This window comes from Manis javanica, chromosome 8, assembly GCF_040802235.1.
Source record: "Manis javanica isolate MJ-LG chromosome 8, MJ_LKY, whole genome shotgun sequence".
Lineage (NCBI taxonomy): Eukaryota > Metazoa > Chordata > Mammalia > Pholidota > Manidae > Manis > Manis javanica.
This window is the reverse complement of record NC_133163.1, coordinates 90,327,869-90,351,080: the sequence shown is the minus strand read 5'-3', so window position 1 is coordinate 90,351,080 and position 23,212 is coordinate 90,327,869. Positions and strand designations below refer to the sequence as shown.

The 23,212-nt window shown below is 51.4% G+C and overlaps 1 protein-coding gene and 1 long non-coding RNA gene across 2 annotated transcripts in view; one reads left to right on the top strand and one right to left on the bottom strand.

Annotated features, from left to right (window-relative positions):
- The window catches only part of LOC140843127 (uncharacterized), a 16,377-nt gene extending 14,626 nt beyond the window's left edge, over positions 1 to 1,751 (bottom strand). The window contains exon 1 of the long non-coding RNA XR_012120655.1: positions 543 to 1,751. This is a non-coding gene — a long non-coding RNA (uncharacterized lncRNA). The remainder of the gene's footprint in view (positions 1 to 542) is intronic.
- On the top strand, positions 1,630 to 23,212 carry BMF (Bcl2 modifying factor). The gene is given in 7 exon segments (XM_017667742.3): positions 1,630 to 1,694; positions 1,696 to 1,751; positions 2,139 to 2,177; positions 2,180 to 2,266; positions 4,399 to 4,695; positions 6,141 to 6,301; positions 17,678 to 23,212. Coding segments are annotated over 7 exon segments (807 nt in total). The 3' UTR covers positions 17,780 to 23,212.

The window sequence follows — 23,212 nt, the reverse complement described above, 5'->3', positions numbered from 1 at the left end:
TGTGGTTATCTGTCAGCTCCTGAGGGGATTGTCTGCAGGCCAACTTTGACTCTCCCCTTTCCTTTTTCCCTCTTCTCTGTCCTTCAGGGACAGTACTTTCCTACTCTAGCAGCTACAGCCCTCAATATGCCTGGTTTGCTCTCTTTCAAGTACTTTTTTTTGGGAGCTAGGAAAAGGATGAATGGGCAGGAAAAATATATAAAGAGATCTCAGGCTCCTCTGGGCTAAGGGCCCTAGTTCCACTTAACCTAAATCTGTCTGAGTTTACCACCCAGAGAGAGCAGCTTGGTGATTAGCCAGTCCCCACTGCTCCTGGGGTCAGGGCCCAGCAATGATCACCTCATCTTTGCAGGGACTGGTTCCCTCTTACAGATTTCTGGGTCAAGTCACTCATCTATAAAATCTTTACTGGCACCCCTTTGCCTCCAGAATAAAGTACAGATTCCCCAGCCTGACATTCCAGGGACACCTCTGTATCTGACCTGTATCTACCTGTCCATGCCCATCTTTCCTAAATCCCAGTGTACACTCAATGATCCTACCTTCCAGTTCAGTACTTTGTCCTGCTGCCACAAGGCCCGAATTGTTTTATCTGGTTTTCCTTCTTGAAAAAATTTCCCATCCTTTAAAGCCCAACTCAAAAGCCATGTCCCTGAAGTCGTACTGTCTTTGCATTCTGAATTTTTCTGCACTTCCCAGAAGTCATTATTCCTAAAATTAACGCATTCCATGCTGCTTTCCTTTATTTTTAGGTCCTCCTCTCCAAGTAGATTGGAAGCTCTCAGAGGGCAGGCACCAGGATTTTTTTTGGTGTTGTTGTTCCTAGCTCGGTGCCCGCACTCAAACGCAGGTGCTCAATAAATGTTTGTGAACTAGCTCATGGACTCCGTTACCGACAGCGCGAGTTCTGCAGGCAGCGTTGCTCTCCTGGCAGCGCCTGCACTATCTCTGGATGGTGCCCATAAACAGGATGTCAGCTGCCCAAGCAGCTCCTGCATTCTTGATCTCTCCTCTCCTCAAGCTCGATGGTATTTTCCAAGTGTCCACACCCAGTCAAAAAGAGGACATGAGTGTCCCTCTGGATGTGTTTGATCTGAATGTCACTCATCAACGGCGCCAGGCACACGTATTCTCATTTTTCCTACAGATTTGTGGCTGGAGTTTTCTTCTGACCCGCTCGGCAGGCGGGAGGGTGCTTTGCCACCAGGTCGGGATCCACGGGGACCCGTATCTTGCACCCACAAGACGCAGCCAATGTCTGAAAATTTCCCGCCTCACCTTCCCCTCCTTTTCTGGACGCGGTGTAATTATTCAGCCCGTTCCCGAGAAAGAGAAGACAAAAGTCAGTTTGACGCCCCCTCTCTCGCTGCGAGGCGAGAGGAGTCAGGGACTCTCTGGCGCTTCCAGAGCCTGCGTTAGGAACGGAATCTGTGCGGGCGACGGTGCTCCAAATGCGTTTCTGGCGGGAGTAGGAACTTTGCTCGGCCCCTTGCAATGTTTCCAAGGGAAGGTTCGTACATTCGTGACAGTCCCTGGCAGCCGCCCAGCCCGGGACTTGGGGTTCCACTCACCATTGGCCAGCCGACAGCGTGACGCTCAGGAGGCGGGGCTTCATCAGCTGTTTGCGGGATGCCCCGAGCGGGCGTATTTTGGAAACAATACCGCGCGGTGCTGAGTGGCCTCCTCCTGCGCCCGCCCGCCAGCTGCAGCCGCCGCCCCTGCCTGCGCCTCCCGCCTCCCGCTGCGGCCCGGTGAGCGCCCGTGCAGCTGGGGGCCGGGCGGAGTTGGATCGCACCTCCTCGGGAAAGTGGGGAGTGGAGTCGCTCTGAGCGTGGGGGCCCGAGAAGGGTTGGGCTGCAGGCGTTTGGGGTGACCATTGAAGGACTGAGGCGCTGGGGTGAGGGAACGGCGTGCAGAACCCACATCTAGGTGCGCTGCTCCACGAGGGAAGTTGGGTGTAGTAGCATCTGAGACGCCAAGGAGTTGGGTCCAGGTGGGCAGGGGAACCTACGGTGCACTGCTGAGTAGACCTGGGCGCCCTAAAACGGCCTGGCCTCTGTGTCTGACTTTGGGGTAGGGTAGGGAGTCGTAGGGCGTCCTGACTTCCTGCGGAGTCTAAAGGCTCCTCTCCTTAACAGCTGGGCTTTCCCCCTCCTTCCCAATTGAGTCTGGGCGACAAGCCCCCGAGTGCTGGTCACGCTGGACCCTGGCGCGGAGCCCTGGCATCACGACTCGGAGGCTGAGACTCTCTCCTGGAGTCACCCAGGTCGGCTGTGTGTTGTGTGAGTGCGTGAGTGTGTGTGTATGTGTGCTTTCCCAAATTTTAGCCCCTGTTTAGGTTCAGAGCATCTGGCCTCTCTTAGGAGGAGGAGTCGAAGTTCAGCATCCCTGTGTAGAGAGCCCTTAGGGTCTGGGCTCGCCCCAGCGGTCTTTAATTCTCCTCGCTAGGAATAAAGCCTTCCCTGGCAGTGCTCTCAGCAAGTGCCCCCTCCTTCCAGTCTGGACATCACCTTAGCAGCTCGTGGGATGGGGAGAAGAGGATCTCTTTACTGTATTCCAGTTTACACTTGACTTTGCCCAGCAACTTTCCCGAGGCTCCCGCCTATAGAAGAGCCACCTGCAGTTCCTGTGGAGAGAGGTTAGGGTGTCCCCCCCACCCAGCCCCCACCAGCCCGGCTTGCAGAGCCACACCCTCTGGCTGCATCTTCCCCACAGTCCAGTCCAGGCAAGGGCTGAACTTTGGGGCTTTGCTGGGAGGGGAATGGGGAGGTGACAGGCTTCAAAGGAAAAACCAAGACAATGACTCCTGCTTGTGATTGGCTTTGGAGGACCTAAAGGTTGGGATTGCCTGCTTGCAGAGAAAGGTTGAAGGGCAGGAGGGGAGCCCCCTGCTAAGTGACTGGCAGGACAGCCAGCGCTTGGTCCTTTATCAGCGCCAAACTTTGTTTTCTGGTGCTGATAAGCTGGAGTTCTCTCCCTCTCCCCACTTTGGGAAACACTATCCAAAGAACACCATTGCCTGTTTTGCCATTCTAGGGGCAACTCACTCTCTGGGAAAGAGGGCAGATAGGATCATAGTTAGCTAGCTCAAGAACTGGTTGGAGGGAGGGTTGAAGCAAGCACCTCAGAGAGAGCTTGCATTTGGAAAAGCCAGGATTTCTGAATTTAACTGAGATTTCTTTAAGTACATTACCAACCCACAGACCATTTGGCTTGTTCTTCAAAGGCAAGAGACTGGGAGACAGAATTCCCAGGGGATCTCTAATTAAGTCTGTCAGTGATGAACATTGTCTCTGTATTCCTACCCATTCATGTGGCTGCTGCTTCTGGCTGCCCCAAGGGCACTAAGGGTTCCTAGTGTGTATCTAGGGGACTGGGTTGGGAGCTCCGGATGCTGGATGGCTCCCAGTTCAGACTTCCTAGAGCCATCAGGTGGAGCAAGAGGAACTTCTTTATCACCAAGGAACTCATATCAACAACCTAAGTACTATAGGCAGTAAGTGAGGTCACAGACAGAGGCCTGAATTTCACTTCCTTCTGTGAGGCAGGTTATACCAATCTCAGGTTTGGCGCTGGCAGGAATGGTAGGCTGTGGGGAGAGATTTGAAGTCATGGAAACTAGCGAGTAGACTGAACTGGGGCAGGCTGGCCACTCTGCTGGATGCTGGATCTACCCTCTAGGCCAAGCTGTGGGGGACACCCAGCTCTGCTCTGCTGAGAGGGCAACTGCAGTGACTAACTTGGGTCTTTCTCCTCTCTCCCTTCCAAAACACACTCTTAACACACCAGGGAGCCTGTTTGTTGTGTTGAGCAAGCAGGGGGTGGAGACTAGAGTCGATGGGCAGCTAGGCGGGGCTTAGCAGGTTTGGAGGGAACCTGGCTGCCCTAGGAAGGCTGCCTTTTGTTCGTGCTGCTGAGCTGGGACTAAGACTTGGTGGCTACTCCCCAGGACAGTGAATGAGTGAGTGTGTGTGTTGTGAGCATTGTGTCTATAGCCAGTCACAGCATCCTTCTGCCCTCCCACAGCCACTCACAGAGGAGTCTTGTTAACATTGCCCCAGGTACCCTGTGAGCTTGTAGCAGCTGATCATACCCTTGCTATTGCCCAGAGTCAATAGCAGTCAAACTTCATGACCCTGACCAGCCTGAGTCAGAAGAAGAGGCCAAGGGGAGGGTGGCTCTGGGCAGACCCAGGGAAGAGGTGTAGGGAGTCCCAGAACAGCAAGGCAGTCCACATTTGGGTGTGGGTGTTATCCTTGGCAGTGCTTTATCACCAGTACCTGGCCTGATTTCCCTGGATAAGAAGGGAAAGCAGGGAAGAAGGAAGGGGAGGGGGAGTCCTCCAGGTTTGGCGTGGGTGGGGGCAGCATCCTGGATGCCTGCATTGCACCCTGACAGGGGAGATGGAGCCGCCCCAGTGTGTGGAGGAGCTGGAGGATGATGTGTTCCAGCCAGAGGATGGGGAGCCAGAGGCCCAGCCAGGGCGCTTGCTCTCTGCTGACCTGTTTGCCCAGAGCCAGCTGGACTGTCCCCTCAGCCGTCTGCAGCTCTTCCCCCTCACCCACTGCTGTGGCCCTGGGCTTCGACCCGCCAGCCAGGAAGACAAAGCCACCCAGACCCTCAGTCCAGCCTCCCCAAGCCAGGGTGTCATGCTGCCTTGTGGGGTGACCGAGGAACCCCAGCGACTCTTTTATGGTGAGTGCTTTCAGCCTCAGGACTCCTCCTATAGAGACTGGGGGAAAAGAGGGGACTTTCCCTCCCCAAACCTGCCCGTTGCCGTTTCCTTCCCCAAACTGAACAGCAGAGGCTACTGATTCCTTAGCTGTCACCCTTCTGCCTCTTGGCCTGTTGTTGCTCCTCACCTGTGTTCCTCAGGCCCCAAGAAGGGCAAATTACCATGCTACTATTTCTGCTTTTCTGTCCCTTTCTGGAGGGACCCTGGGTCCACAGTGTCTCCTTGGGTTGTAAAGAGGGTATCTGGGCCTCAGCTTTTACATCCTGTGGCCTGTGGAGTGCCAGTCTTTTGTGACCTGGTGATGTACTTTCCTTAAAGTGGCTAATGTTGCCCTGGAGAAGGTTGAGGGATCTGTGACTTGATGTTGACAGTGAAGGGAAAAACACAGTCCATTCTAGAAGGGAAGGTTTCTGAAGGCAGAGGTGTCACTTGGGACTTTCTGTGCTTGGAAGCGGAACTGGAGAAAGAGGTTGGGCCTACCTGGGCTCAATGCCAGCAGAGGGGCTGTTACCAAGGCTCAATCAGACAAGACCCCTTCATTTGTGGGCTTATGAATTTTGTTTTATGAGCATGCCCTCCTCTGAGATTCAGTCTGTTTTCTTCTTTTAGCACACTAGCTTATGGAGGGAAGGGAAAGGCTCAGAGGCTATCTTGCTGTGTCTGATGGAGCAGATTGAGGAGACACTGCAGTTATTCCCCCAGAGAGAGCGCCCCATGGGGCAATTCCAGCACAGCAGCTTTGGAGGGAGTCTGAGAAGGTGGAAAAGGCTGGCAGGCAGGGAAAAGGGAAAGGAGGGAGGAGGCGGGTGGGCGCCCCTAGCGGCAGCTCAGTGCCCAGCACTTGCTAAGTGTGGAGCGCTGGTCTTGAGGTCTTGCCGGGCGGGCTGCCTCCAGAGAGGACCTTGGCTATTCTGTGGGCCTGAGGCGTGTTCTCCCTAGTTTTGGTGCCACTGCCCAGAGTGTCAGGACCTGAGAATGGCCTTCCTCTACTGTACTTAAAAAGGGACGACCCTTTCTTGGTTTTCTCTTTCTTGGTCCCTTGCTTATTCTACCCAGGAAGTCTGGTGAGCTGCTTCCAGTGCTTCTCCAGAGGAGAGCTTCAACCTGCTACTACATGAATCATAAACTGTGATCAAAGATAGTTTGGTGAGGACAGAAGGTTGTCAGGTTCACCCACACAAGTACCTTTTGCCATGGACTGCTGGTGAATGGAGAACTGGAGGGAAGGCTGGGACCATTTCCTTCTGTTCTCCCAGCATAAACTTTTATACACTTGGGCAGCAGGCAAGTCAGGCTATCCAGATTTGGCAGAATGCCCTGATAAAGGCCTCAGCCCCAGGTCTTGGCATGGGCAGAACTGGAGAGCTGGAGAGAATGTTGAGATGTGAGCCCTCTGTCTCTGCAGGCAATGCTGGCTACCGGCTCCCTCTCCCTGCGGGTTTCCCTGCAGGCTTGCCCTTCGGTGAGCAGTCCCCCGAAGGACAGTGGCAGCATCGAGCAGAGGTACAGATTGCCCGAAAACTTCAGTGCATTGCAGACCAGTTCCATCGGCTTCATATGCAGCAGGTAGGCATGGGGGCTTATTGGTGGTGGGGGGGAAGGGGAGATCTAAGGGAAAGATTTTCAGGGTGCTGCAGTGAAACTGGACAGTTGGGGGTGCCCAGCAGAGGTGCAGTGGAAACTGGCAACTGGGTAAGGCCAGGGATGGGTCTGAATGGGGGAAAGTGGTGGAACCTGTTGTAACCTGACTCTTCCCAGCTGGGGAGGCTGCTCTTCATTGTCTCTGTCTGGGAACTGGGGCTTAGGACTCTGGAGAGTGTACCTCAGAGTCTCTCCAGGCAGGAGGCTGGGGTGCTGGGCCGGCAGCCTGGCCCCAGCCCCACCAGGGCAGAGGATTGCATGTCAGTTGAGCATGTGGCAGAGTCCATCAACAAAGGCGGCGGCTGGCAGGCTCGTGCTTGAGGAACCCTTCAGCAGCACGGGCTGGAGACTGCCCTGTTCTGTAGTGCTGTCTGGGCCAGCCCCCATGCACTTAACCCTTCCTCTCCGGGAGGGATTTCTGGGTGGCTGCCAAGGCAGGGTGAGGAGCCCAAGGTTGGATCTGTGCTAATACAATCACCGCTGAAGCAAAGGCATGCCACCTGGAAATGAACATATTTCCTACATCTGGGACAGTGTCCCTGGCCTGGTAGGCTGTGTGTGTGTGTCTGTCGTCTACCTGGAAATCAACAGAATGAATACTTTAGCACCATTGGGCTGACCCTGAGGTTAAATGGGTAACTTCAGATGACCAGAGGAGAGTTACTGGCTATATAGTAGGTTTGATTGAAGGGTCAAACCTAACTGCCAGCAGCAAGGGAAAGAAATTGGCTTTGGGTCTCCTGAGAACAGGCCATCAGGGGTTAGATATGTATGGTTAATGCCTTCTGCCAAGGAGTATGAGAGAAATTTGGGATTAGTCCTGGTCCTGGTATGCTCTCCCGGTTTCTTAGTGATCAGGAAGGAGGGGTGGCCCTCTGGCACCAAGCCCCAGTCCCTAGTCCCTCCTTTGATTGTTCTGTGGAAACTTGGCTTAGGGTTTCCTCTTCAATCCATGTACTGACTTGCTCTAATTCTTGATTTCCATCTCTTGGCCTCCTTCCTGCCCATTCATTCTACTCTGGTTGTAGAGCCTACAGCTGAGCCCAGTTCACAGCTTCCAGTCCTGGTGCTGGAGTTGATGGAGGAGACAATGGCTATGGGTCTTCCAGGCTCATCTACAGGATTGTCTGCAGACAGAATGCAGATTTCTTCATTCCCAATAGACCTGATTGCTCTCAACAGTTGTTTCCCAGAGTAGTCCCCACCCATTGGTGAACCCCAGTAGGTTTCCGAGCAGGCTGGAGGACAGAGCTGGAGTAGAGCCCAGGGCCTTTTCTTCCTGACTCAGTGCTTGGCCCTTCCCCCAAGGTTTGACCCTGCTTTTTGCTTCTTAGCCTCATTTCCCCCAGTCCAAGGGTGCCTCTTTGAGGGCGCTGTTCAGCTCTCGACAGGGTGCTATCCTCTCAGCCAGAGCCAACTGCCCCAGCCTGGAGGAGGGAGGGGAAGGGCAGCAGAGTCAGAGGAGGGCTGTAGGAGAGTCTCCTCTGTGCTGCCCCTCACCCCTCTGGCTCCCAAGTTCCCTCTGCCCTTTGCCCTTCTGCCAGCCACCTACTTCTCCTACCCTGTGGTGGTAGGAGGCTGGCCAATGAAGTCCAGAGCTAGTTTTCTAAAATTTTCCATTACAAAGAACCAGACTTTTTGTCCATGGAGTCCTCTTGCTCTTCATCCCCTCCTCCCCACTGTGTCTGCTCACAAACCTTCCCCAGAAGCTCATCCCTTGGGAAGGGCTAGGATGATGGCTACAGGCAGAGTTTGAGCACTGGCATGTATAAGACCTTTTAGCAGCTAGTTTAAGAAGTGGATCATTTTCTGAACTTGGTTAATATTTAAACTATAGTCTAATATTTCATATCTAGAAAGTGCTGTTGCCACACCAACATTCTTATCCTTTATCTTCTGTCCCTATTCCCTTCCTTCATCTTTGCAGGCAGGGAAACTGAGGCACTAGTAAGAAACTGACTTAGGATTAGATCTCTAGGCTTTGAGTACAAAGTTGGAAAGCCCAGGTTTGAACACCAGCTCTGCCACCTACTAGCCATTGGGAAGTCACAAGTGACTTGCTGAGTCTGTTTCCTCTTCTGTAAATTGGAGCTAATAGCACAGAATTGTATTGTGAAGATCAAGAGAGAAAATACCCTGTGAAAGTTCCAGATACATAGAGTATTCCTTTTTTTTTCTTTTTTCCCCCTTCACCAAGTACCCCCACCCCTCAACCCCATTACATAGAGTATTCTTTAATGCTTGTTTCCTTCTATCTGTTCATAATCCTCATCATCTTCACATTTGTTCTTGTCATTTCACAGTGCATTTTGCCCCTCACCTGTCAAGCTGCTCCCCCCTGAGCAGAGCTCCCCTCCACCTGCCCTGTCCAAAGAAATCTGTGTCCAGGCTGTGCAGCTGTGAGCCTTGGCCTTGGACATTTCTCTTTAGAGAATGATGGTCATGCCCCATCATTGTGGGCTGAGTTCAGAGAGCCGAGGATAACAACCCAAGAGGCAGTATGAAGTTGAGGGGGCCTGGCCATCTCCTTTCTCCTCAAGCTGGAACAGTCTCCCAGGGCCAGACAGTGGCCATTGGTCCCTGAGTCTTGTAGGGAGTGTAAGCACCTGCCTTTTGCCCCTGGCTTCGGACCTCAGTTGTTCTTTCTTTGTGTGAGGGAAACCTCACTAGGAGATGTGGAGCAGAGGAAGTGTAATTTGTGGTAGGTTGGCATTATGGCAAGTTAAGTGCATCAGCACAACCCCAGATTCAAAACGTTGCAAATTCTCTGGGTGTGCGTTTATGTTGGTCATTAGCACTCTCATTATATTCTCCAAGGAGCATGCAGAGTGAAGGTCTAGCCTGGTTACCTGAGTGGTCAGTTTAGGGTGGCTCCTCTGGACTGGCAGGCAAGGAATTGGAGGCAGCTCAGTATCATGTGCTCGCTGTCAGCTCTGGGTCTCCAAAGCAGCAAGAGGGTTGGAAGAAGAATGAGTGGAGGGAAAAGCCTTTCCAGCACCCCACTTTCTTTTGGCTGGGTCAGGAGTGCAAGTGTCCCCTCTTTGTTGCTCTGTGAGTTGGCTAGCTGCAGCAGGTGGCCTCCGGTGGTCTGCTGACTGTGGCCTACCTTGCCTCTGGCTCTTTAAGGGTACCCTGGTGTTTCCATGTCCATCTAGCTTCTGGAGCAAAGAGGTTCAGGTCTGCTGCTTCACTGGGCTCCTCTAGCCAGAAGGTGTAGTCTCAGCTTCTTGCCATTCCTCCCACCATGGTCTTCATCAGTATGCATCTAAGAATGGCCAGTAGCTGTTATCGCCTTCCCTTAGGAAAGTCTCCTATCCCAATGGCACATCTTGAAACTTGTGGAGATATTTCTGGGCAATGTTAAGAAGCCAAGAATTCTCCAAAAAAATTAGTTACTGTAGACTGTTGCATAAGTAAAGCTACAGGAAGATTGGAATTCTTTGTGTTGGGAATGGCTTTTTCATTTGGACCAGGAATGGCTCCATTCAGAGCAGTTGGATTTGGAATGCCCTGAATAGTAATAAGACTTTCTGGAAAATGAAATCTGAGAAAAATTTCAGCCACTCAGTTGAAACCATCTTTGGTTGCAATATCACAGAAAGAGTCCTGGATTTAGAGGCAGATCCAGGTTCTGATCCCAGCTCTGTCACTTATGAGTTCTGTGTTCATAGGAAAATCATTTAACTTCTCTGAGCCTCAATTTCTAATACTTACCTTGCAGAGTTGATGTAGAAGTCCTTTGGAAATTGTAATACATATAACTATTAAGGTATGGACTGTGTAATACTTTTGGAAATGTGTTAAAAGATGATTTTAGGATTTTGCTTGGACCTGCCTTTGTTGGAAGTTGTACCAAAGGTGGTGTTTGCATGGTTTATTAACCAGCAGCTTTTCTTCCAGCAGCCAGGATCCTTTGTTCATGGAACCCCTGACTGCTTCCTGACCCTTTGGGATGCTTTCCTTGCTGGCAAGTGGTTTTCTGGAACTCAGACTGGCTGATGAGGTTGTTGAAGCTCTAGGTGGGGGAGCCCTGGGCAGGACCCCAGAGATTCACCCTAGAGTGAGAAGAGTCCCTATGGAGCCAACCTCTGTCCCAGGAGTGGGGGGCCCTCCTAGGACAGTGCCAGGGGAAGAGCAGGGCTGGGGGAGGGGCTGTGGAGAGCGCTCTGCGTGAGAGTCAGTGCTGGGACTCAGGGGCCCTGTGTTTGCTCTGTGGCTGGCTCTGTTTATATCGTCGCTATATTTAGCCTCTGAGTCATCAGTGTGGCTGACAAGGGGCCAGTTCCCCACTCCACTCTGCACCTGACTACTCTCCCTTCCAGGAGAACGGCCCGGTGGTTCCAGACAGTTCATTTTCTCCCCACCAAGGCAAGCCATGGGGATGGGAGCTGGCTTGGGGTGGGGGTGGGTGGAATGAAGGGGGGAAGTTTGGGGGAGGCACTAACAAAGGATCAGGAAAAATGGCTGGTTTACCTATTGATCGAAGTTTGGCGACCAACAGGGCATGTTCCATGACCAGCATGAGACCAGTCAGTGTGTGGCTACGGGGGCAGCCTTCTTCTACACTCAGCTTGCTTTGTTCTGCCCACGGCGCTGGGCCCTGGCCCCTGGCAGGGCAAGAACAGCCAGCTGCAGAGGCTTCCCGCTGGGAGTCAGCCTTGGGGTTCCTTCACTACAGCCTTATGGACCCACAGCAGACTTACCCCCTCCTCAATCCCTTCTCTCCCTCACCTTTGACCAGAGCACACACAACACCGTTCCCTCCTGAGTTCTTAACAATTTGCCCACTAGTTTGACGGAGCTGCTCTCAGACTGTGGAGGGCAGAGCCATCCCTGGGGGAGCTGGTAAGGGCCTCAGTAGTCCCCACCTCCACTCCTCAAGGGGTGCAGCACAAGGCTTTGGAGACCTATGCACAGCTGGGCCCACCCCCAGGCTCCAGGGGCTGAAGTCAGCTGGGTTAGAGGAAGCCCCTCTGTCTTCCACTGAAAATGGGCTGGCCTCAGGCTGCTCTTCTTCCTTGGAGAAGTGATTGGTGTTGCCATGGTGGCAGCTGGTGGCTTTAGTGTCCTGTTATCAATGCTGGCTGGGCTAAAGAAGCTCTGGCAAGGAGTACTTTTCTTCCTTTTCCATTTTGCCGCATTGCTTGCTCCTCCTGTGTCTACGTCAGAAGCATGCTGGGGCGGTGGGCCACTGGGCCCAAGGGTCTGTCCTGTGGGTTGCAGAGTCCCTTTGCTCAGCTTGGCAGCCTGGAATTCTGAACTTGGCTGCTTCTGGCTGCCACTGTCCATCTCAGAGTGAAAAGTCAGGGATTTCCCCAGGACTTCATGAGTCTGTTTAGAAGATAGCACTCCTTGGGTGCGCACTGTGAGCAGAGGGTATTGGGGGAAGTCTGAGCAAAGCGAAGTGGCAACGGGTTTTCTTTGTCCTCACCAGGGAGGGGTGAGCTGCTCGATGCAGCCACCAGACCTAATGCTTTACATACACTTAATCATCACAGCAACCTTGTATGTCTAGACCCCATTACCCCCATTTTATAGGAAACTGAGGCTTAGAGAAGTGAGACGACATGCCCAAGTTACACTGCAAGTGGCTGAGTTGGGATTCATACAGATCTGAGTGATCCTAAAACCATGGTCTTCCCACCACCCACCTCGGCTCCTCAGCAGACACATCCTGGACACTGAGAATACACTGGAGCTCCCACTTACTCCCTGACCTAGCTCTGTCCCCTGTTAGACTTACTGCTTTCTCCCCCTTGGATTGTAAAATAATTGAGGGCAAGGCCTACAACTTGCTCATCTTTGTGTCCTTTGTAATTCTTAGCTCAGTTGGGTGCTTGATAAAAGCTTGCTGAATTGAACAAAAACACCTACCCAACTTCTTTCAGCTGCAGTTTTCCTGGTCTGCCTTATCTCCGTGTTCCTGTTCTCAACTGTGAGGCTCTTCCCTTCAGCCTTGGCTGGGCTGGGTTTAGAGTGTGATGGGGAGCAGGGGAGAGGTAGGAAAAGGTCACTTTGTAGAGCATGTTTCTTCCTGTAAAGCAGAGTATGTACAATTCTGCATTTTAAAGAAACTGAGCATGGTTTCAGAACAGGATCTAAAGTTATAATTTCAGACCAGTTTTAGCTTTATTTCTGTTTGATCTTCAGTTAGCTCTGCCTCTGGAAGGTTTATTTTTTTTCTGGTCCACAGCATCCTTACTAAATAGTTAATGATCTGGAAACAATGTCTTTAAACATACTGGGGAGCAGTTCAGTGGCAATTGTCTTTGAAAAGTTAATACTATTTTCCTACGTGAATAAAGGCACTGCAGTATTTTAGTGAAAGGAGTCAGAATGTGGGGGTCCAAATAACCTCCCTCCCACAACTAACTTGCTTGGGGTAACTTTTCTGAGCCTTTGCTTCTCCATCTGTAAAATGGGATTGATAACACCTGCCCCAGATCTTTGTGAGGAGCAAATGGGAAAACAGGAAAGCACTTTGTTTTAAGTGAGATAATATAAATGGCTATCCGTTTGATAAATTGGTAGGGTTCATTTAAAACAGAGCCTCCATGTAGTCTTGCTCCTTCCTCTTGTGTTTTGGGGTGAATTAGCTCTTGCTGGAGCATCTGGAACACTGGTGACACACAGATCCCCTAGAGGGTGTGAGCTGGACCCAAAGGGGGAGAGGCAGAGGAAGAGTCTTGTCTGAGGGCAGGGAGCACTCTTTGTGCTTCAGGCAGAGACCACGTGGGATGAAACAGAGTTTAATTTGTGTAATCCAACCTCATCAGACACCACTGCCAGCTCTTTAAAAAAAAAAAAAGCAACAAAAAATGCCTTTTACTGTTTGAGCTTCTCTCTAGGCAGGGGGCTGATAACATCACATCAAGTCCATCTTTAGACCTGGCCAGACATCAGTTGTTTCTGGCCTCAGACAAGTGGGTTATCTTGCAAGACTGACTTTTCTGTAGTCAGTTCAGTGTGCTCTTATTGAGTACCTACTGTATGCCCCAGCATGTTCCCTGTTATACAGGATGAACGACCATGCATTCAGTCACAGTGGGGGTGACTTAAACACTTGTTTACTGATGGCCTTCATCCCCTGAACACAGCAAGAAAGTGGGACTGAGTCAAACAGGAAACCTAAGTCTAATGCCTAGTTGTATCCTCTTAACAGAAAAGGATATTTTTACCCACCATGCCAGGACCCCTTCCCTTGGGCCATTCACCTCCATTGTTTCCCTCCACGCCTTAGTCCTACTGTCTAGACTCTGAATTTGAGGGCTTCTGGTGTAAGCTAAAATTCCCACCAGCTTCCCCTCCTCTGTACAACTATGCCTGTTGGCCACCCTGAATATGTATCCTGGGAACCCCCACTCTTTGCAGGTTCCCCCACTTTAAGGGGTGCTCAAGCTGAGTCCCAGAGAGTCTTGCCCCAGGGTTTGCTTTCACTGAGCTCGAATTATGTTAGGTGCTGTGCCAAGCGCCTGAGAGTCAGAGCCCGCATGCTCTTTCCCAGTCTCCCTTCCTTCTCCCCTTCTCCACACCCTCTCCTGGAAGGGTCTGTGCCCTCTGGTGTCTGGTGTCTTTGTGTACCTCATCCTGTTCAGTGAATGTTGGTTTCCTTCCTTTTTGCTGTTTCTCTCCCCGGCCTCCCTTCAAGTCCTTTTTTCTTTCCTTTCTATTCAGGCCCTTTTGTTTAATTTTTAAAAAATATTTATTGTTGTTCCACATAATAAAGGGCATTCTTTGATTCTCTTGGTAGGAGGCTGCTTGGTTTCCTTTCAGAAAAGGGCCTTTTGGGGCTTGTCCTGTGACAGGAGAAGGCTAAGTGGAGTATGTGTGGCCTCTGCTTGTACCTAGAGGAAGGGCTGCAGGGGCTGTGGACAGGTTTCCCAGGCCCTGCCCTTGCTGGCTTCACAGCTGCTGCTTAACTGTAAGAGGCAACCTGTTCTCCAGGCCCACCCAGACCCTCCACCAGGCTGACTGATGAGAATCAGTTGTTGGAGCTCTGAGCCATAATCCTGAAAGTAGTTGTGGATGACGAACTCCGAATCACCAAACTGTAGGGTTGGAAAGCACCTTAGTGGTTTCTAAATGCCTGTCTGTGGCCTGGCTACCTGTGAACCACCTGGGCAGGATTTACCTCTGGCTTGGCCAGGTCATTACTCTGGGGGGAAGAGATTGAAAAAGACTGTAGAAAATACCAAATTATGACATATTTCCTTCTAGGATCATGAGTGATTTTATTTTCTCCTCTCTAATTTCTTGTATTTTCTAATTTTCCTAGAGTTAACATATACTACTTTTATGACTAAAATGTACAATAAATTTTACTTCTGGTCTTAATGTCACCCAGGGAGCTTGAGCAGTATACATATTCCCTGGAAATTCTGATCCAGTTGGTCTGGGCGGGACCTGGGGACTCTATTTACAACAGTATCTCAGTGGATTCCAGAACACAGTCAGGTTTGGGAACCACTGATCTAATAACACACCTGCATTTCACTTATGAGGAAAGTGAGGACTTGCAGATGGGCTGATGGGAGCCCCCGGCCAGGTCCTCCGATTCCTGGCTCAGGGAGCCATCCACCCCCCAGTGCCTTCCCTGATGATCCATGAGCCCCAAGGCCCGTCACAGCAGAGGCACACATAGAACCTGGGTCCTTTCCAAGGGTGGGTCCGTGTGCCCTGCCTCCTGCACCTCGGCCTGCCTGTGTCTCTCAGCAAGACCTCAGCCTTCCCGTCTGACAGTGCTTTCTGGCCCACAGTGGCTTCTGGGTCTTTCAACACCCCTAAATGATGAGAGTGAGGGTGCTGCCTTGCCTCATCCCCAGAGACATCAGGGCCCAGGAAGTTACCCAGGTTTCAAGTAGTTCTCCTCCAGGAGGGGAACTGGGGAAGAAACTGAAGCATACAGAGGTGGGATTGGCCCAGGCCCTAAATTATAGACTTGTGATCTCCCTTCCTTAGATGCTAAGCTGTTCTGAGATGGTTTGGAGAAGGGGAGGGTGGAGAGTCTGATTTAATATAAAGAAAAGGTACGTGGTGGTACTTGGAGCACAGTGGTAATGCGTGAGGACATTGCTCTAGGGTCTGGATCCAGTCCAGTCCCTGCCCCTTACAGCTGTGTCGCCAAGCTACTTACCTCTTTCAGTGATCCCATCTGTAAAATGGGGATGGTAATATAGATGTACCTCATAGGGCTGTTGAGAGGACCAAAGGAGTTTAATGTATATAGAACTGTGCTTCTCGTGCTCTAATGTGTTGCCAAGTCACCTGGGGATCCTGTTAAAAATGCACATTTATGGTCTGCCTTTCGAATAAGCTCCCTGATATTGCTGAGGCTACTGGTCTAGAACTACACTTTGAGAAGCGAGGCTGTAAAGCACTCAGAACAGCCTGGCTCACTCAATGTTAATCTTACTGTTATGAATGTGGTTGCTATTATTACTTGGCCTTTTCAAACAGGCACCTGAGAAACCTTGGAATTCTAGCAGACTGGCCTCTCCAGGGACCAGTCTTTTCCTGGATTTTCCTCCTGTTCTGCCACATGACCTTTGCACCTGTCCTGGGCAGCAGCTGGGGAGGGAAGCAGGAGGAGGGGGTGCTTTGCCCAGCTGCTGCAGGCAGGCCTGACTCTTCAGGTTCACAGCTGAGTCCTTTTTCATGCTGCTTTACTCTAACCAGGTTTTGTTAAGCTGGGTGTGTTTCCTCTTTTTACTCATCTTTGTTTACAAAACATGAGGAAGTCATCAGCCTCCCCAGCCACAGTCTGCCAGGGCTCCTCTGTGGCACACCCCGATTTTCCTTCCCTTCCTAACAGTAGCGGTGCCTCCAGCTTTCTGTGGTGTTTTCAAGTCTCACTTCCACAGGCGAAAGAGGAATGTGACTGCCATAGACAGAGGGCATTCTGTTCACCTGGGTTGGCGGGACCCGAAGCCTCAGTTGACCTCTCGCCTATCTTCTCCTTGTGGCCTAAGGCAGGGTGAAAGGGACCCCAGCAACCTTGCTGCCTGGGGAAAGGTCAGGGAGGCCAGGCCAGCTATGCCTGCAAAGTTCTGGGAGTGCAGCTGGGCTCACTTTGCAGCGCTGCTGCTGGCTTGCTCTGTCCCCTTCTCATCTGACTGGGAGTTGCCTGGTGGGGGCCGCCCGGCCGGGGCTGTGGTTAAAGACAGCCTAAGCAAGGGCTCCGGCCCCCCTGCCTTGTCCCCGGACAGTTCACATAAATGTGCTTGCCGCCTGGGTCACTGCAGCAATCCAAGTGCAGCCTGTGCTGGCTCCCTTCTGCACACTGGGTTTTATTCACCTGTCTACTGAGAACCCAGTAGAGAGGGCCCTGGCCCAGCCCTTCTGCCCTGGCAGAGAAAGAAAGAACAAAAACCACTCTTCCAGCACCCCTCAGACCCTTCTGGGCCACTGCTGGCCCCAGGGAAATGGTACCTGTGTGGGCGGGCCACCAGGCCCAATCCTGTGTGCAACTGACCTCTGACCTTTGCTCCCAGCTTCCCTGCCTGACAGTAGGACCTGGGATAACCTCCAGAGAGTAGTGTGCATTCTTTGTTTTTGTTTTGTTTTCAAGTATGTTCTTGCTTAACGTTTAATTGGCTCCAGTCAGTAGGAAAGCGCTCCAAGAGGGATTATTTATGGCTTACTGTCAAGAGCAGCTATAAAAAGGGCAACACTGAGCTGGAGACGCTGGGAAGGGAGAGAGGGCGGGTGCACAAGTGTGTGTGTGTGTCTGTGTCTGTGTGTCCCTGTGTGTGCGTGTTTGCACTGGATGAAATCAGATTTTTGCTGCCTCAGCAGTGTGGTTTAAATTGAAGATTAACCCTTTGACCTTCACAGTGTCAAATCACTTGCAGATGGAGGGCTCCCCCCTTTCCTCCCTTGTTCTCTGTGTTACTTTGGAGTGGGGGAAGAGAGGGGGCACTTCTCTTTCTTTCTGAAGAAAGTTTGTTGTTCATGCAGCTGAGGTTAGAGGGATTCAGGAGCCAATCTGATTAAAAGCAGCACTTGGCTAAACTCTGGAAAATCCTGCAAGCAGGGGAAAAAGTTTAATCCTCTTGTGCACAGTGCATAAAGAGCCTGGTCTTTTCTTTTTAATGTTAAAACTGCTATTGTTTTTGGAGAACTCAACTATCTCCCCCTCATTGCCACTTCTCCCATCCCTCTCTCACCTCCCCATTGTTTGCTGTACTGATAGGATTAAAGTGCCACCCCGAGACATGTCCATCTAAACTTTTATTGGAAATGATAAGCAGTCATCTCAGGCTGCATTTAGGAGTTACACTGACTTTTTTTTTCTCCTTTCAGCACCAGCAGAACCGAAATCGCGTGTGGTGGCAGATCCTGCTCTTCCTACACAACCTCGCTTTGAATGCAGACGAGAACAGGAATGGGGCAGGCCCCAGGTGAGGCTGGGCTGCCCTCTTCACAGGGGCACCACAGGAAGGACGCCGGCGTGGATGGACACTGTGTCTTGTGAAGCTTTTGTTGTTGTTTTGTTTTATTTTTAGAATGCCTCTCCCTGTACATAAGACATATCTAAGAGAGACCTATTTCCCTGTTCAGGGCCCCAACCAGGAATGAGGGCCTTTGTTAAACACTGTTGAAGTAGAGGTGATGTGTCTGTGATGTGGGACCTCCCAAAGGCTCTGACAAGTAGTTCCACAGTCAGCAGTTGTTGAAGATGACCAGGTAGTGATATTCTCTGGTCAGTGGACTGAAGTTTTCCCATGGGAACTTGGTTAACAAATAGGAGACTGGATTAGACTCCTGGTTCCAGCAAAATCTATCAGCCTTCCACCATGGATGGGGCCAAGATCTGCGGTCACATTGCTTTAACCCCCGAGGGCCTCGGCCAGGGGCTTTCAGGCTGAGCATGGCAATTTCGCTAGGCTGGTCAGCCAGCTCCATCTCTGGGTTCTCCTTTGGCCTAGCTAGTGCTCTCCCCAAGGGCTCAGGGATTCTCACCCAGCCCCTGTCATCTCCAGCAGACCTCAGGGAGGGCTGGGTTTCTCCAAGGACCCTTCAAATGTGCTGCAAAATGAAACAAACTTCTGGGTAGACCTCTGATCTGACTTGGTTCTACTTGGAGGCCCCAGGATTGGTCCTTGGGTGCAGAATCCCTGCCACCTCTGGCTACCAGGGACTGAACTGGCTGGGTATCAACCATGGATGAGCCAAATAGCCAATCAACATGCTGCAGCCAGCAGCTTGTGCCTTTTTCAGCTCTCCTTTCAAAAGACCCAGCTGACAGACTGCTTTCCACCCTATATCAGCACTCTAGGGCGTGAAGAGGCAGGATTGCAGTGGTGCTGGGAAATGTGGAGGCCATCCACCTGTAGGAGTCAGCCCGAGAGGAACCCAGACCCCTTGGTTTCCTTGGAGACAACATACCTCCTCCCCTTGATCCCCATTCCTTTTTCACACCTAGTGGGATACAGGAAGAAGCCAGCACAGTGGCTTTGTCAGCTGAAATGTGTCTTTTAGAGTAACAGACAATGATTAGAAAGCAGAACCGTTAAAGCTGGCTTCCTTCAGCTTCCAGCTAGGCTAGAAGGGCGTGCTCTGGAACGCAGCAGGATCACAGCTGCCTCTGAACTTCTTCCCTTTTCTGCCTGCTGTGGCACTAATGGAGAGAATTTAAAGCAGCCAGTCTGGCAGCTCTGATAGCAGACACAGGGAATATGAAAAGACACAGGGACTCTGTTAACCAGACACCTAGAAATTAAATTATAATTTTTGCATATGTAAGAAAAGATAACCTTGGTGCTAACAGTGAAGCAAGGCACAAAGAAAAGATTGCTTGGTCATAGAAGACATTGGGGCTACCCAAGGAAATTGGAGGAGTCCCGAGTAGACTCACAAATCTGAACAAGCCCAAGCTCCTCCAATTCTGCGTAGAGGAGACCTTCAGTACTGCTGAGGGAGGCAGTGCTCTTCTGGATGTACAGTCAGGCAGGTTGTTCACTGCACAAGGGCACCTGCAGAGGAAGATAATGGAAGCTAAGATCCAGCCCAGGCTCTGCTTCCTAAGCTATATGCCCTAGTGTAGGGCTATATCTGCTCAGAGGAAGGGGAGCTTTTCTTATATTTGCACAAAGGTGGGCTCACAGTGGCCCTGAGGCAAAGGACCTCAAACTGTGCGCAAGCCTTTGTTTTGTTCTGCTTGGATGTTCTGGAGGTATTACCTCTTTGCCAGAATTATATTCTCAGGGTGTGTACCATCATTTGCTAAGAAGATGGGTTCCTGCTCACAAGAGGGAGCCCAGGGAACAGGTGAAGACTGGCTCTGGGACACGATGATCATTATGAAATCTGGATTTTTCTGCATGTCTTCACACCATTTTATGATGTGCATAGGACATGTGTTGTTTTCCCCTCTCCTGGACTGTGATAGGCAGGCTGCTGGTATGTGTTTGTGTATCACACACAAGGAAACCAGGACTATTTCTACCAGACACCTTTAACCCCTCTCAACAGATTTTCCACCTGAGCCGAGTGAGAGAGCAAGTAAGTGGACTGGGCCTTGGTGCTGAGGCAAAGCCATCAATTGCAGAGACCTTGCCTGGCCCGGGAGGGGGAGGGATGTCCTGTGGCCTGTGCTGAGAACTGAGCCCAGACTTGGACAAGCCCACCTGAACATTTTGCCTGGGGCTAGGCGGAGTGTGATCTGACTACACTGTCTCCATCTTAAGTGAAGCCACAAAGTAACTCACTGCAAGCCAGGGTAAAATTTAGAACTCCCTTCCTCCCCCTCCATGCAAAAACCCAGGAGGTGACTGGCAGAACAGTCCCAGAAGGGAGAGAAGAGAGGTTCCTCCCGACTGGCTGTTTTTAATTGGCCTAATGATCTAGACTGGCCCCTTCCCCCTCTGCCAGTGGGTCTGAACATTCCTCCAGTCCAGCCTCAGGAGACGTGTCCCTCCCCTTGGGCCCCTTTCCCCCATCCCCCACCCCCAGGAGCTTGGCTGTCTCTAGTTAGTGGGTGGAGAATCAGATTTAGAGGGAGGGAGAGTCTGACCTGGCTCCTGACCTGTAACCAACTGAAGACTTCTGGAGCTTTTGTGGTTTGCTGAGGGTGGGGGTGGGAGAGGTACTGGAAACCTCCCCATTGTAGAAATGCCCTGGAGGAAGGGAAGCTTGATGTTCAGGCTCAAAACAGCCCTTCTAATTCAGAACCCCCAATAGCTGTGTCTGGAAGCCAGTAGACAGGACTGGGGGAACCCCTCAGGCTGACCTCTGACCCCACCAGGGCCATTGGAGGACTAGCCTGGCCTCCCTGCCTTTGCCTGCTTTAAAGTCTGGGTTGATGGAGAACTGCCCCCATGGCCTTTTCTTGCTTGCTCAGTCCGAGGCAGAAAGAGATCACCTCTCTGCCTCCCTGAGCCCCAAGGGAATGGGTCTGTGTCCAAACTCCAGGCAGGCATGTTCCGAGCACTCAGAGGGGCCCAGCTGCCTTGCCTCACTATCCCCAGCAGCCCAGCCCTGTCCAAGGGTGTCCCCGGCCTGAGCATGGGGAGGGAGAGGGTTGTTTGGGATGGTCCATCCAGGGCCTCCATTGGGTCACTGTGACTGACCTGGTCAGCAATGCCAAGAGCTTGAGAGCTTGTCCCATTTAGAGGACTTGATGAAGAGGTGGGTAGGGAGAGTAGAGAATGACAGAAGCAGTTAGATTTCAGCTGCCAGGGCTCCATGGGGCTTCTGTGAAACAGTGCTACAGCCCAGCCCAGAGAGAGCTGCAGGGTCCCGCCATGCGTAGGTGGGACTCTTGGTGGGAGGCCACCCTGGCTGGACTTGGTCCAGGAAGGGATTAACCTATCAGCCTGTGATGCCTCCTGGAACACTGTGGGCAGTGGGCACCTTAGGGCTGGTGGGGACTTTGGGTGTTGAGGGAATAGCAGAGAAAGCCGAGCTCTCCCATAGATGGGCCAGCCTTGTGGGCTGGAGGTGCTCAGATCCTGTGCAGGCTGCCCGGTCTGCACATCCCCTCGCTCTGAGGAGGTGGCCAGCGCCTCTCCTCTCCCTGCTCTGTGAGCATTGCCCAATGCGCTGCCCCATCTCTGGGTCCACAGGGACTGTCAGGGTGAGACCCAGTGAGAATGTAGCATTTTGTTCATCCCAGGTTAGTTTTCCTGGGTTCTAGGCACTCTGCCTCTGGGAGAGAGACAGGGAAAGAGAGGGAGGGGATGGGAACCCATTGTTTTTTAATCTGTACAGAGTGTTTAGCTTTGTGTCTTTTCACATGCATATATGTATGTGTATATTTTCCCCCATCAACTGGTACAATTTTTAATAAAACCATTTAAAGCAAAGCTGATCTTTCTTTTTCAAGGTGTGATGAAAATGCATGGGGATCGGTTAGGGAATTGACTTCTACCTCGTTTCTCAGCTGCCTTCCCGAGTTACCTCCAAGGCTTCTGGCTTTCATCAGGACTTCCTTTCCCCTCCTGGAGATCAGAGGGGCCCTTCTGACCACACAGTAAACAGCGCAGCAGAGTTTCGTGAGGGGGAAAGACACAGGCTTTGAATCCAGACCAGCCCAGACAGGGATTTGGATCTGGTTCTAGCTTCTGTCAGGTGAATGACTTAAGGCAAGTTGTGTAACCTCTCTGAGCCTTCCATTCTTCCCTGTGTAAATTACAGCTGTGTCTGCCTTGCAGGATTAAAGGGAGTGTCCCCAAAGGACCTGCCCTGAGGGCACTCAGTGATGGCAGCCTCACTGACAGACAGCGTCCTGGCAGCCCCTCCATGCAGCCCCCCACCCGTGTCAAACTGGGCTGCAGTTTCCTTTTTATCAAGGTAGCATCTCAGGAGGTATGCTAGAGGTAGTCCTCACTTGCCTTTCTTTGGGGATTAACAATGTGTCTGACTCAAAGGATAATTTAAAGCACTTGACAGGGTTCTGAAAAATGCTTGGAAAAAACCGCTACTGGTCCTATGAGCAGTAAACTGTGAGCCAAAAGGCCAACTTGCCTTGCCTGGGCCAGGCGCCCTTGATTTAGGAAGCCGTCAGCTCTCTGAGGACAGCCTCGGACTCTTGTACCTATACTTATAGACAGTGCGACTTTGAAGTGACATTGATTATGTTGTCTTAGCTCTTCATCATGTGGAAGAGGCCCAGAAAGGGGACGTTATTTTCTATTTGGGCCTTTTAAACAGCTGAGTCAGTCTGAGGGGGCCTTACCCCACTCATCTGGGTTTCCATTTGGAAACTGCTATGCTCTCACCCAGATCGGTGGGGAAGCCGAAACTTGTCTATATTTAATGCCAAATAACTGCCTCTTCTCCTGTAAAACATGGCACTTCTAACCACTCTATATTTGGACAGAGAGTTTATTTTTACTGGAGTGTGGTAGAAGTGGGGCCTGGTGCCACATCCGGATGTTATTCTACATTTCACGTGCTGGGTTGTAGTTGAGCTCATTAAGCAGCCCCAATGGTACACAGGGAATTAGGTGATTGGTGATAGAAATGTCTTTCTTTCAATTCATCTGCCCCTACTTTCAGTGTGGCTGCAGTCGGCTTCCCAGGCTGGAGAGCGGGCTCACCCTTGTCTTCTGCTTCCTTCCCTCTCTCTCTAATCCCTCCAGAGGAAGTCTGGGGGGGGGGTTAAAGGCACAGCTGCCCAAGCTGGAACCCAGGCTCTGCTACTCACCAGCTGAGTGCCATTGAGCCAGTCACAGAATCTGTCTGTGCCTCTGTTTCCTCATCTGTAAAATGAGATAATAATGCCTACCTCATATGGTTGTGAGCATTAAATGTGAGTATATGTGCAAGATGCTTAGAGCAGTACTTGATATATATTAAGTTTTCAATAAATGTTAGCTGTTAATAATACTACCT